Here is a 14,990-nt window from a genome sequence, read left to right on the forward strand (position 1 = left end):
CAGAGGGCTGCATGTGGAGGGGGTTGACTGTTATTGCTGCTTCTTGGTTCTGCTTGGGTGCAGTCAGAGGTCTCCCCCGACATCTCTCTGGGCTGCCAGTTTTTACCGGGACCTCCTCAGGACTTGGAAGCTAGTTTCTATGCCCTGGTCCATGGTGGCTGCTGAAGGTGAGACCTCCTTGCAGAACCCCTGCTACACAACCCCATCTGTGGGTGCAGGTGGTGCAGTCCCCCTGGGTGTGCCAGAGGATGGTCCTGGCTGGTGCCACCTTATGATCAGCGGGACTGGGTGGACCCCGTGGCAACTGGCCAGTGCATGCGGCTGCCCACTCTGCATACCCCCTGTCATGTGCTCCAGGAGATGAGGGAAACTGTGCTTCCTGCTTCTCTTGCTTTTCCTTGAGTGGGTCCCGTGGGCGGGTGCTCCCTGCCCACCTCTCACCTCTGGCCCTCAGGAACTGGTCTTTGAGCAGGGCCCTGCAAGCCTCTCTAGGCACCCCTGATATGCCACCTGAGCTGGCTGCATGACATCCAGAGGTCCGGCTGTGAACCTCACCCAGAGAACATCTGTACATGCTTGTGTTTCACACCATCCACTTCCTCGCATCCTGCCCCAACACCACATGGCAGAATCCGTTGCCAGATGAGCGGGGTTAGGAACCCCAGTGCGCCAGTCTGTACTCCACTCAGGTTCCACAGCCTGCCCGGGATATTGGCTGGTGGCTTCTCCCTGGAGCCATAAGCCCAGGGATATATCTGGGCAGTTCACGAATCCCCTGCACGTCCCTTTTATTTGCACATCTATACAGGGTGTATAAGGTTGCACCCCCTTTTCTGCCTCCTCCAGAACCGCTCCTGGTTTTTTTCCCTTCTTTGTCCCTCATAATAAATTGTTGCCTGGGATCAATGGTTCCTCCCACTTAATTGAGGGGGGCACTTTTGTTTTGGGTGGGCCCAGACCCACCTGTCACCTCAGGTTTGTTAGGCAGACTTTTGCTGTAAGTTTTAGGAACCTAAGGGTCATAGGCTTCTGCTATATGCTCCAAAATCCCACTGGTGTCAGGAGGTCTGTAGACAATTCATAAGCATGATTATTACATAGTTAAATGACAGTAAAGGCTTTTAGGTCATTGTGTTCTCAGGTGGCTTGAGTCCAGGAGATGACTTATTGGAAGTACTGCTTTTTAAGGAAGGGTGGGTCTCTCAGCAGTGCCTGTGCTTGAGGAAAGGCTTTAAAAGCTTTACATTGTCCTCAGGAGCCCCACTGAAGTAATCCCTGGCAAAGGTGATTTAGCAGCATCCAGCTAGATACAAACAACCCAACTCCCCCTTCCATTAGGTGGCAGAATTTCCATAAGTAGCATTCCAGAGCTCCCTCCTGCATATCACTGCATGTACCTGTTGTACTCACTGGTTTAAATCCTGTCAAGGTACATGAGTGCTATGTAACAGTCTGGGGTAGACTGAAAACATGGATGTGGCCAACCACTAGCTTTGATAGGTCCCACCTGAGTCACAAGAGGGCAGCCTGAGGGGCTATTTGTAGCCACACAGGCTTTAGGTCTACACTTGCTTGTTAGCAGTTGATCTGTTAAGGGTATGATATTTTTTAAACCAATATTCTTATATTGGTACATCCCTAGTATGGATGCAGTTTTACTGGTATGAAGGGGCCTTATGGTAACATATTCTCTTGCCTGTAGCTATCTTGGTAGAAAGTACCATTATTCCAGTATAACTGTATCCACACTAGGGTATTTGTACAATATTGTTAAATGGTACATCTTTATAGTGTAGACAAGGCCTTAGCTCCTGACTCAGGCCTCAGGATCTGATTCACCTCTGACTTGCACCTTGTGTAAACACGTACCCCTGTGCAGTGAGTGATAATTAAGCATAGGCCTGATCCTCCTCTCACACAAGTTTTACACCCATGACATTTCAGTACAGTTATTCCTGACAGCGTAAATGAGAGGAGTATCAAGCCCTGCCAGTCTGATCTGGTAGAGATTGACACACTTACTTTGCAGAGATGTGAATGGCACAAGCATTCAAGGCAGAGGAGACTCAGGCCCTGGCTCAAAGCCCAGCTCTTTTTCTCCAACTTGTTCTGCTGTTTGGGTGTAAGCAGCTGTAAGTGTTACCTCTTGGTGTCCATATGCGGAGGCAGGGCCCTACATCCTGTCCAGGGCAGGCTCCAGGCACCAGCCCACCAAGCTTGTGCTTGGGGCGGCACCTGGAGGGGGCGGCGCGGCGCTCCGGCCGCCGGGCAGAGCGGGCCACGGCCGGGCTCGCCGCCCTCCCCCCGGCGCTCTGGCCGCCCTCCCCCCCGGCGCCCTCCCCCCAGCCGGGCTCGCCGCCCTCTCGCCGCCCTGCCCCCTGCGCTCTGGCCGCCGGGGGGAAGAGCGGAGGCCCGGCTGGGGCTTGCCGCCCTCCTCCCAGGGCTCCAGCCGCCCTCCCCCCTGGCGCCCTCCCCCCGGCCGCCGGGGGGAGAGCGGAGCTCGCCACCCTCCTCCCAGGGCTCCGGCCGCCGGGGGGAGAGCGGAGCCCCCGCCGGGGCTCGCCGCCCTCCCCCCGCTGGGGGTGGGGGGGTGGCCCAAGGCTTTTTTGCCTGGGGCGGCAAAAAAGCCAGAGCCGGCCCTGATCCTGTCAGAGGGCTTTCTTGCTAATGAGGCCATAGGTTCATGGCCTGCTAGCTCTGCAACATACACTCTCATTTGTTGCCCTCTTTCCCTTACTTAGTGATGACTGAATCACTGCAGCACACGTTATAATTAATGAAAGTGTGAAACTCAGAGAATAATTGACAATCTTTGCAGCTCTCAAAAAGCTTGGCTCGTTGTTATTATTTTTAAATCTCATTTTCACAAAGCGATTCCAGCTAATCTTCACCATCTGCATAACAAGTGTAATCAGCAAGCCAAAATTAAAACATCTGCAACCCCTGCCCTTGGAATCAATCACAAATTAAAACTGAAAAAAGCCTGTTCTAGTGGGGGAAAAAATCTGCATTAAAAATCTGAAGGCATCTGTTGCTTCTATTAATCTCCTTCCACCAAGGCTAACTATACACTCACCAGTTAGAAAGAGCACAGACAAATGTTGTAATTAAATGACTTTGTCAGTGCCACTTTATTTGTCTTCATCAAGCCTTCATCAAGTAAATGCTTGTTTAACAGTCCTAGGGCCCTTTTCCTGTGTGGTGAAGAGGGGTTTATGAAATTACAGTGGGGCAGAAACACTCCACAAGCAGGAAAGTCAGAGATAGTGGTTGCTCTGCAGTATGATCATGGAAGCCACACTGCAAATACCACATGGCTGGATCACCATGGATCTGGGGGAGGAAACCTGGGAAGCAGCCATTGTGCATTAAGGGTATGTCTACACTGCAAAAAAACAAACCAACAAACCAACCAACCCAAAACGCGCAGCAAGTCTCAGAGCCTGGGTCAACTTATTGGGCTCACAGGGCTTGTGCTATGGGGCTAAAAATAGCAATACAGATGTTTCCGCTTGGGCTAGTGCCCAGGGTCTGAAACCTGGAAAGGAGAGAAGGGTGGCAGAGCCCAGGCTCCTGCCAGAGTGGGAACAGCTACACTGCTATTTTTAGCCCCATAGCACCATGAGCCTGAGTCAGTTGACCTGGACTTGAGACTTGCTGCCCCCATTATTATTAGTATTTTTTTTGGGGGGGGGAGTGTAGATGTACCCTAAAGGTGGGATTTTCTACAGCCCTCAGCATTATCTAACACTGCTCTCATTAAAATTAATAGTAAAATGCCCATTGACTTTAACAGGTGCAAAGTTAGGCAAAGGCTGAGCACTTTTGAAAATCCTACCCTAAACACTATCCTCACACACTGGTGTTATTTCCAGTGGCAGGTAATGCTGCTGATGCGCAGACCTGTGCTTTAACTCCTAGGCAATAAGTTAACTACAGTGTTTGTGGCCAATCTCGTCGGTTTCCTGGGCCAGGAGGTTGCTTGTAGTTGGTCCTCTTTCTGAACTATACTTAAATGATATTCATTCTGTGGAAAGAATGAAGTGAGAAGGACAGTTTTTCAAAACAGTTGAAACAGTACTGCATTACCAGGTGGCTGAGAAATTCTGAATGAGTTTTATATTTATATGTGAGGCCCTTTCCTTTAATGCAAATAGTTCACCTGCTGAGTGGGAAATGAGGGTTTTACGCAGCTTGAAGACTAACCTACCCTAATGTGTATTGTATAAATTAGTCTGTATTTTTTCAAATAAGTATATGACAACACAATAGATCACCCCACATCTATCTCCACTGCAGAGCATACAGTTCTAAAGGTCATTAAGAGTTCTTGCATATTGTAAAGTACATGGTGGGCCCAGAAATAGCAGAAAGAAGGGGATGGTTTTGCAACATGGATCACATTGAGGCACACCTTCCTTCCCCATTTGCGAAAGCCTGAAATTATTTACTCCAGAATGTGTGTAGGAAAGTGATATTACCCAAATAGCTGATCCAGTTTTCTTTCTGATCTATCCTGTCTCAAAAGTTTAAAGTTCCCCTACTCACTTCCATCCCATAAACCCACCTAGTACCAAGAGAACTCTGGAATGTAACATAATAAGAATTCAGCTGAACAATGCTGTTCCCTAGCCATCCTCAAAACTCAATGCTTATCACTTGTAAAGCAATGGCAACTTCAAATAGAAAGGCAAACTTTTCTTTCCCCATGTTTTATGATCTAATGTCAAGTTGTGGTACAAAGCACATTTTTTCTCATGGTAAGTGCCAAATTTGAGACTCTTTATTCAGAAAATTAAAAACATGCATTCTTCATGCAATTGTGTCATTTCTATAGTGCTTGGAAAGTGTAGTGAGTTGTGTACAATTATTTCATGTGGCCCCCTGTAAGAACAGTGAGCTGGCAGGGGTCCAGAAAGAGGAAGTGAGTACCTGTTTCTGGTGGAAGTTCCAGAGGTGGGCTTAATAAGTAGTAAGGAACTGACTCATCTTTGTGGACAAACCTTGACAAATAGAAAATCATCAATCTTTAATCAGAAATCACACACAGAATGCCATAACAGCATCAATTCCAAAGACCAGTGGATGCTCAGATCAGTTAATAATAAATAATAATAATAAAAATTCATGCACCTATGTTTGCCCGACACTTATAAGTATCTGGGTGTCCAAATATCTTTGAATACATATGTATCAGATTTGTACATGTTAATACTGATACATAGATGGGCGTACATTTGGCTCCATGATTTTAGGCTCCATCTACTGAAAACACGGTCCTTTATCATCCATGGTTGATTTAAACTTGTCCCCCGCAAACAGCACAAAGTCCTTTGGAAAACCCTAAACAGACAGGTAATTAAACTGTAGCTACCCAAAGAAAGAGCTGGAAACTACAGACTAACAACAAACCTGTAAAAGATACAAGGTACAAGACTGAAAGCACAGGAGACTGTTTACACACAGAATAGGTGCAGCATACATAATTGTTGTGCAAGGCTTCCACATGCAGCCCCTGTCAATGTGCTTCAAGCTTAACTATAGGGACCAGCTCTTGAGCTGAGAGATTAGTTCAGTCTCTGTTCTCTCCACTGAGATTTCTAAACAGATAGTCAATTATGATGGCTGGTTTGGGGTTGTGGGCACCTGTCTATTAGGATTGGACTAAGAAAACACCAACACATTTCACATCAAACAGTTGTCAGCTGGTAAGAATTTTCAGTAGCTATGGACCTGGGCCGAATTCAAATTAGTGACCTAGATGTGAAAGGCTGTGTATCCTATTACAAATCTGTTGAGCCATCCTGTTGCCTGAAACTATAGACTTAGTCACCCAGAACTAAATTAAATAGAAGCAGTACAATGAATGTCAGATTTGCACTCACTCATCCAAACATATTATGATATTACAACACCACAGAGACATGTTCTGTTGTTGAGATAACTGTGACTGTTTAGTTACCGCATTGTTCTTAGAGGACTCATTGTCCTGCTTCTGGAAAAATTACAAGGATTTTAGAAATGAAAAAAATAATTACAAGAATGAGAATTATTTTTATTTAACTCTGGATTGAAAGGCAAAAGACCTTAAAACATACAGAAGTGTTTCCATGTTAGTGTTAAAGGATGTGTTTGTCTTAGTTAACAGTGCACAGAAATGCACTTACATGGCAGTGTCAAGCAGTCATTACATAGCTTTTAAAAAACCATAATAGCACATGTGAAACCAGTTGGACTTTCTGGTCAGCTTACTTTTTCTTCTTAAATACTTGATGGCACATCTGGTCTTCACACGTCAGCTCCTACAGCATTAAAACAATTGGTAAGTATATATTATTCTGAGTTATGTTTCCCATCTACAGCACCTCCCCTTGAAAAATCACTGTAAGACCAGCTGAACCACCACATCAAGAAGAGTTTTGCTTATTAAAAAAAAGCAGTGTGTTTTATGGAGCCCTAATCAGCTGGCATGCACTGCAGGTTGTGGTAATTAGATTTTGACACTTGAATTGAGTTTTAAAAAAGTATAAAAATGAAAAATGCATTGAAATTGCTTTGTAATGGTGTGGCTTTTCATAGTCTATTATTAAAACAACATACTATAATTTATTAGAAGCACTGAAGCAACAAGGGAATTACAAAAAGAGGGTGGAGGGAAGTCTCAGAAAGGATGGGTACCAGGGCAATAGTGTTTCAATCGACTCATGCACCAGCCTACTAGGTCCTCCTGTTTCCAGAGATCTCAGTTTGAATCCTGGTGCCAATAATTAGAATGTTCATTAATGGAATTATTGGCAAATTTTGAATTTATATTGTAATAGGGTAATAAAAGTCTGTCTGTCAGTTGGGTGACACTGGTTTCTGCTTAGATGGAAGAAAACAATAGGATTTTTTTATTCATCTGATTGACCTTCCAATGGTAGTTAGATGGCCATCACAGCCATCCACAGTGTAAAATGTGGTTTATATAACTGCACAGAATTAATTCTAACAAGAAAAGACTTCAAGGTAGATCCTCAACTGGTGCAAGTTTTCATTGTTTCACTTCAGTCAATGGAGCGATGCCAATTTCCACCAGCTGAGGATCTGGCTCTTCATGTGATAAATAGAGGAGACATGCTACAAAGAAAATATGAATGCGTACTGTCCAACAAATAGATAACTTTGAGCTCTGTATTATAGTCCAGTTCCAGGGTGGAGAAATTCATATTCTGATAAGCAAAATAATTCCTAACTATCTATACAGATCCAAATCTGGTGAAGTTAGTGTTAAACTACTCACTAAAAGCTGTGTGATTCTGCCTGTTACTGTCTCTTTCTGAGCCCCTACCATCCAGCATTACCATGCACAATTTACTGATTGTTCTTCCTGGGACCCCAGTGTTCCTCTGTATGCTAATTTATTTTTCCAGACTTCATTGACTGCTTATTTTCTTTACAGGCCCATATGGCATCTCTCAGGCTTGCTGCATTTCTTTTGCATTCCAGTTTACTAACTCAGCTGTTTGATTTTTTTTTTGCGGAGGGGAGGGGTAACAAGATAACCACACTATAGAATGTTTGCTAGGTTTCCCTGTATATTCTGGGAGTGTTTTTCTGATCTGGATAACTACACAGTTCTTGCTAGAACTCATTTTTTGGAACGACAAAAACATTGTTCTTACAGGTTTTATTCAGCACGTAAATACTGTGGTTTATTTTTAGTGTTTACTCAAAATGCAGAAGGAATTGATGTGCTATGTAACTGGAAGGGTTAAGGGCTGCAGTGCAGTGAGCTGGACCAAAAGTCACTGTAGGTTTGTGGCTTAATTGGGAAGCAGGTGGAGACAAATTAAACAGCAGGGGTTCTGGTAGAGAGGGGGTTTTAGAGTTTAGGTATCAGAGCCGTGTGAGTAAAATGAATAAGAAAAATCCTTGGAACTATAGTAACTATACTATTCCACAGTCTCTGTTACATGCTATAACCATGAAAGTCAGCTCTTACCAAATGCAGTCTATCTCCTTCAATCCAGTGTGTCCAGCCTCTGTTTTTCTTCTCCCCCTTCTGGACACATACTAATTTATCACCATCCCAATTCACTAGCGTCTGCAGGGATCAAAGGATTAAATCCAATAAGTTAACTAGGGATTTTGGAAAATGTCCAAACACACCAGAACTAACAATGAAGTAGCATAACTGCTTGTGTGAAGACAGTAGTGGCCCAAATGCCCCTTAGTATAAAGTGCTTTACGTTATCACTTTGCAATTATTTCTTCTGATACAGTGATACAGACTGTATGTGTGCAAAGGAAGGGCAATGAGTTAATTGAATTTCTGATGCTGTTTATAGAATAGCACTGAATATGAAAACTGTATTTTTCTTTTCTTGCTATGTGAAAGCATTAATAAAAAAAGATTATAAAGTGCAATAACTGAAGCGCTATGGATCATAGTGACTAGTGCAGCATTAACACTGCCTCTGTCTGTACATAAAACAGACAGACAGAGAAAAAGTATGTAAATGACACTTGATACAATACAGTTATAGTTTATTTTATAGCATCCTTCAGGCACTGTAACCAAGAGCTTTAAATCCACCGTGGCAAGAGGCGGTAGCGGAGTCGACGGCGGCACGGCAGCGGTCGACTTGCCGCCGTCCTCACAGCCAGATAAGTCGACCTAAAATACGCCACTTCAGCTACGCTATTCACGTAGCTGAAGTTGCGTATCTTAGGTTGACCCCCCGCTGTAGTGTAGACCTAGCCTTACACTGTTGTGAATCAGAAGTAACTCCAGAAAAGCTACCTCACGTGAAACTGGGGTAAGTGAGAACAAAAGCAGGCCTATGGGTGAAACAATGCCTTCAGTTAAACCCATGCAGCTCCACTGGGGGATTCCAGGATTCATCTCTATATGCTCTATAAGGACAGGATTCATCTCTATATGCTGCCTACTTCCTTTGTGAGGACTAATGAGACAAAATGGGTCTTGCTGTCAGTGAGCTTTGAGCTGTGCGACCATCTCTCCAGAGGCTGACAACAGGATCTGAGTTCAGAGATGAAAGTTGTTTACTGGGATAAGTTGATGATGCAGAAGTGGGTGTAAGGTCAGAGCCAAGCAAGCTAGCCAAGAGCTGAGAAAGAGGGTAGAACTGGTTACCAGCTGAAGTGTTGGCATGGATAGGATCAACAAATGATAACAGAAAGAAAGGCAAGTGGCTCTTTCGGGCAGGTTTTCAAAGGCTCAAAGAGGCGTTTCAATGGGAGTTGGATGCCTGGATGCCCTTTGCATTGTTGAAATTCTCCATTACATGTTTTCAGGGGATGTTAGGAGAATAAAACTGAGGGTGGTATTCGTAAAAGGAAAGCAAAGGTGTGTGCAGTAAATGAATACACCAAATGGTTTAGGCCCTGATCCCTTAAGAGGTCTTTTTGTGGAACTCCCACTGACTTCCATGGGAATTCCACGTGTGGAAGGCTTACAGGAAAAGACTCAGATAGAACTGGCAATTTTAAAATAATGTGGAGGGGAAAAAAGCCTTAGTAGTTTTAAAGTGAAACTTCAGCAGCAGCTAAATTATATGTGCCAAAATATACTTCCTTTCTTTACTTTTAAATATAGAACACTACAAAGAGGTTTATCATAGAAAGACAGGAAAACTTCCTTACAAGAAAAAATGTAATTCGTTATTGCCCTTACAAATCTGGGAAACCTTCCTGGTTTGCCTGTAAAATAAATATTTGCAATGTGAAAGACAAAACTGTCTTGAAATGCAAATTACCTGCACTTTATAGACAAACATTCTCTAATATCTGTAAATTGCTTTCCATTATTTTTAAGTCAGGAAATTTACAGACTGCTTTCCCTGTTTTTAACCACAGTGTACATGGAAATCAAATACTAAGTGTATACCTGCACAACTCGGTTGTCAAGCCCCTTGGTATGTTCTTCAAACTCCACTCCCACAGTATAATTCAGTTCATAGTTTCTGAAAGTGCTCAGTGTTTTTGTCTTAAAATTGTCTCCATCTTGAATAATTTTCTTCGTTTGTTTCAAGTGTCCTGCAATCTTACGAGTGGCAAAATCAATGCCTATTAACAAACAACAAAACATAAGTGTATGATATACCTAGCCAAATTCCAACTTCTGGTACAAAGATGCAAAAGATAGTTTTATATATTCACCAAAACTATGAAAACTACACTATGAAAAGCATTTGCACATTTAATCCTCTCACTTACAGGTAAAACAAGGTGGAGTAGCTCTCTTCTAGAATTGGCTGACATTTCTCATTTGAAACTTTTTTTTAAATTACAAAAAAGATCTTTTTTTTTTAAATAAAAAAATTGAGGAATGTTTGTGTTTTTTCAAAAAGTGTTCTAATTTTTTTGATGAGCCCCCCCCCTTTTTTTTTTTTTCAGTTTTGGGTATTTTTCCACCATCATATACCCCTCTCCTTTTCTCAGTGACAAAATGAGGGGCGATGGGGAGGCGTGAAGTGGAAGAAAAGCTGAAAATCCCCAAGATTTTCAGTATCCATGTTTTTTGAAAAAATAAAATTTCCATTGTTTTTGGTGAAAATTTTCAAGAAAACAATATGCCCTCTCCCCCAATACTGCTTTTGACCAGGTCTACTCATATCTATAGAAGGATCTCAGAACGAGTGCAATAGATGTGCATGTCTGATCCAGTGAATTTTGGCATGTAGCTTTTATTTCACCATAATCACAGATTATTGTTTGGGACTGTGTGTAATCTGTGGAACTGTATTGAATTTATATTGACACTGGGACTATACTGCGTGTGATTTAACAGCCATCTGTAAAAGCCATTTTACCCCTTTTTGTAAAGTAGTTTGAATCAGAATCATATTAATTAGCAAATCCTTTGCAGAAATGATGCTTGTATATAAATAAGTAAACAAATAAGAGCTATATTCACTGATTGTCCCTAGGAAAGAATGTTAGAAACAAAAATCAAAGTTGGTCAGACTTTACAGGAAAAGAATGGATGGAAAAAGATTATTTTGCAGCTTCCATATGGGTAAAAGATGGAAAGTTAAAAAACAAAAAGACAAATAGCCAAAGAGTACTGCATTTGACAATGCCCTCTTTAATATTCAGTCAGCATTTTGTGCCTGATTCTCTTTACCATTCCGTACTCTGTTCATGATGAAAACTAACATATACTACTTGCAACTGAATGCCCTGAAAGATATTTCAAATATATTACCATCATGACACAGTCTACCCTAGACAATACACCTAACGCCAGCTTCATTGCCAAATACAATAAATATTTGACATTTGGCAATGAATCTTGTTATGGTGCTATATGCAAATGAAATAATCTAACATGTTTCTCCCAGAGATTGAAAAATAGTGTGGCTTGTTAACCATCTTTGAGCTTTTTCACATACAAATTAATCATTTTCGTCTCGGCAAAACCTTGTACAAATGGAACCCATTTTCTTTTGGTGGATTCATTATGCTACTGGTAAGGCACTAATCTAATTGCGTGAAAGGACTGGCTGGAAAACAAAACAAAAAAATGTTACTTTAACATAGGAAATAATGTTCATATTCAAGTATATTTTATCTGTTGCTGTGGATTAAAGGTATCTCTGGGTCTGATTTATAGCCAGGTAACAAAATTTAGGTCTCTCCGAGGAAAGAAGTCTAATTTTCCAAAGGAATGCTATTTCTGACTAATATATTAGTCTTGTACTACTGCAGAAAATCAGGGGAGGTTTTATTAAACACATTTTGAACACAACACATTTTGAACAATACAAGCAATAAAGATGAAATATGGTTCTATTAGATTAGATTGAAATACTTTAACGTGCTTATGAAAAAGTTAAAGTTTCTGGTTTAAAGGGCAAAACGATTTGTTAATTAAGGTATAGGAATGCATATGTAGCAATTATAAGGATGAATGAACCTCAAAAAGTTCAGCTTCATTGTGCTTTGGATCTGAACTCCTTAATTCTTAGAATATCAACCAAATGTAAAATCGGGAGAAACAGAGCAGAAAAATCTCTTTTCACCATTTCCATGTCATTTCTTTTTCATTGATAACACAGTCAGTGAGGGACAAATTCTCAGTACCACACATAGAAATACGCATCTAGATACTACTTTGTTGCAAATTCTGTGAGGCATTTTTCACTAGCACTGAAGTGCAGTACATAAAACATGTCCAAAACCCCCCCACAAAACAAAGGGCCCGATCCAAAGCCAATTGGTGTAAACATGGCTCTCACTCCACAATCTCACACCAAGTTTCTTATGGGGAGGCTAGCTTTAAGCTCCGTCAGGAGGTTCAGTAGGCACATCTCCAGTGGAGGCAGTACAGGAGATGCAATGAACCCGCCTGTCTCACTGTACTGCACCAATCACTTCTGAGCCACCCAGCATATCAGGAATTGTGGGTGGCTTAACCTTCTGCCAATCCTTCTTCAAGCGGACTTCTCAGTGCTGGGTTCCTGTGGCCCTATTTCCACCTGAGGGACCCAGGGGCTGAATCAAGCCCTTTATTTTATAGTCTAATGTGTCAAACACCCCGGAGAAATCCAGTAAGATCATTTTAGGATGGTTTCAGTCAGGTATCCTGTTCTCATTGCTAACTGAAACAATCCTGAGGATGGAGCGGAGATGTAACAAAAGCACTGCTCGAGTGCAGTGCATGCTATTAGTTATGATACAAAAGGAAGCAGAGAATTGGGAAGCCCACTACTTATTGTAGCAGGATTGGGATTAGAATGTTTAAAGATGAAATAATACACATCCTATGAGAGTGAAGCACCAAGCGCCTATTGAATTTCAATGAATATCTCAGTCTAAATTTCAGAGGGGAAGTACCAATCTAAAGAGATATATTAATAATGTTACTAGCAATTGCAGGTCTTCTTGGTAAAAGTTTTTAAGAAGAGTAAATATGAGCAGTTATGACCCAACTGACAGAATCAATACCACAATATTAGCAGATGATACCCAAGGGAAAGTCTAGGAGAGAAGGGAATAGAGTGTTGAGTGACATTACAACCAGATTAAAAAATCTAGTAAAACTCTCAGTCCTGTTGGAAGAGAGTCTCACACTCTTCAAGTGCATGCCTAGACTAGCCTATAAGGAAGAAGGATGCTTAAACAATGAAGAGAATTTGTCAGTCACCAAGTATGACAACAATATTAGAGTTCTCTTAACTGCTTTTCCTGACAGTACATTTATTTTGTTCAGAGATCACTTTTGAGTTGAATGGAAAGGATTTTCCATCCCTCGTGTAGTTTTGCCAGTATCAAGCACTCAAAAGTAATGCGTCTACCCACTCCAAATAATGAGATTGGCTTATAATCATGATTTTAAAATAATAATAAATGTTGGGCTCTTTTTATCTGCCTCCTGGTTTCTGAGCCTCTAGGGTGCTCTCATTTCACATTTTCAAGCTGCCCTCTGCAACCATGAGGGCTAGGAACATAACTTTTTACCCCCCCCCCCCCCAAAAAATGAAAGCTCAGATTCTCAGATCCAGTAGCTGAGACTTTAAGAAAAATACTAAATATCATGAGACTCGCATGAGTCAGACCCCTTAGGTATCCATAGTGTCCTATAGGGTTAAGATAGTTTTATCTGCATGCAAACTAAAACATTTGAAATTACATTTGTATTGAAAAGGTCAAATATAAAATGGTCCTCAAACCAACAGAAGACAATTATCCCTTGTAAAACTTTTACACTGTCATTATAATCATTGAAGACACTAATGTGGAGAAAATAGAGTGAAATTGGCATTACCAGGAGCTTGGTCTCCATTCACATTTCCAGCTCTCTTAATGTGCTGATTGTACTAAATTAACTCTCTTTCAATTTCTTTTAATATCTAAATAAGAATTCTATTTGTTAATACCTTTAATTTTCTTGCTGTGGAAATATGCTTCCATAAAGATTGTTAGAACGTTCATTACTATGTAAACTTTTTACTATACCTGCTCGTTCAGTTACAGTTTTATTAAATGCTAAAGGCTAACTGTTTTTGCTCCACTGCTATGGAGTATCCTGTTACTTGCTCGAGAAGTCACTCAAGTTTGTCTAGACATATTATAGCAAGTGTATGATATTTTAATATTACTGCCAGAAACTCTTAACCCCAAAACATATAAAAGGAGTAAGACTGCTCTACTATTAGTTTTTTTTTAAATAGGCATGATTGATAAATAAAAGCTCTTGTCCCAATATTGTATTTTTTTCATTTACCTAAGGCAACCATGTAACTGTCGAAGTTTTCATTGGATTCCATTTCCCACGTTCCATTGTAATCGGCAGGCATGCTGGCTAAGAGCTCAAACCCAAGGGTAGATCAAATGCTGAGCCTGGAAGCAAGTTCTGCAGAGAGAATGTGTTAAAACTGTCCTTTTTATATCTTCCTTGGATAAAGTTTTATGGTTTTCCAGATAATAAAGTTTGAAGGTCGGAGATATAACCCGACAGAACTTTGCTTCATTAACAAAGTTCAGGAGGACAGCAGACAGGCCAGGAATGGGTTTCTGAAGCAAGAACTAAGAGAGAAAGGTATTTTACAGTGACCTTTGTAAAGAACAGCAATCTCCTATAGATACTCCTTTGAAACATGTGCACCACAATGTCAAACTGTGCAACCCAACGTAAGTTCTCTTTTTCAATTCACTTCTCCTACATACAATAAGCCCCTATTAAGAGCTTGGCCTTGCATAGTTCATGCACCCTAACTCCCATGTGAAGTTGGTGGAAGTTTTGGATGTATAATGAATGCAAGATTGGGCCATTAAAGAGGAAATCCCTATTTTTAAAAGAGAGAATATTTATGATTTTATTTTACTTCTCAACTTCATATTCCAATGTATTAAAATAGAGTTCAAAGATATCCCTGTTTTCCTCCCAAAATGTCCCTTTTTATAGATGTCAAATGTTGGCAAATACGCATCAGGCATAAATTCACTTGAATAAATTTCATTTAACTGATCGTACATGTCAC

At 41.3% G+C, this 14,990-nt stretch overlaps 1 protein-coding gene across 1 annotated transcript; it reads right to left on the bottom strand.

Annotated features, from left to right (window-relative positions):
* Window positions 1-6,074: 6,074 nt before the first annotated feature.
* Window positions 6,075-14,348, bottom strand: RBP2 (retinol binding protein 2). Its single transcript, XM_026649954.2, has 4 exons — window positions 14,234-14,348; window positions 9,893-10,071; window positions 7,985-8,086; window positions 6,075-6,302 (listed from the first exon to the last, which is right to left on the bottom strand). The coding sequence occupies exons 1-4, from the start codon at window positions 14,304-14,306 to the stop codon at window positions 6,249-6,251; spliced, it is 408 nt and encodes a 135-aa protein (XP_026505739.1). The 5' UTR covers window positions 14,307-14,348; the 3' UTR covers window positions 6,075-6,248.
* Window positions 14,349-14,990: the final 642 nt, after the last annotated feature.

The sequence above is a fragment of the Terrapene carolina genome, unplaced genomic scaffold (assembly GCF_002925995.2).
Source record: "Terrapene carolina triunguis isolate 2854851 unplaced genomic scaffold, T_m_triunguis-2.0 Scaffold88, whole genome shotgun sequence".
Taxonomy (NCBI): Eukaryota; Metazoa; Chordata; order Testudines; family Emydidae; genus Terrapene; species Terrapene triunguis.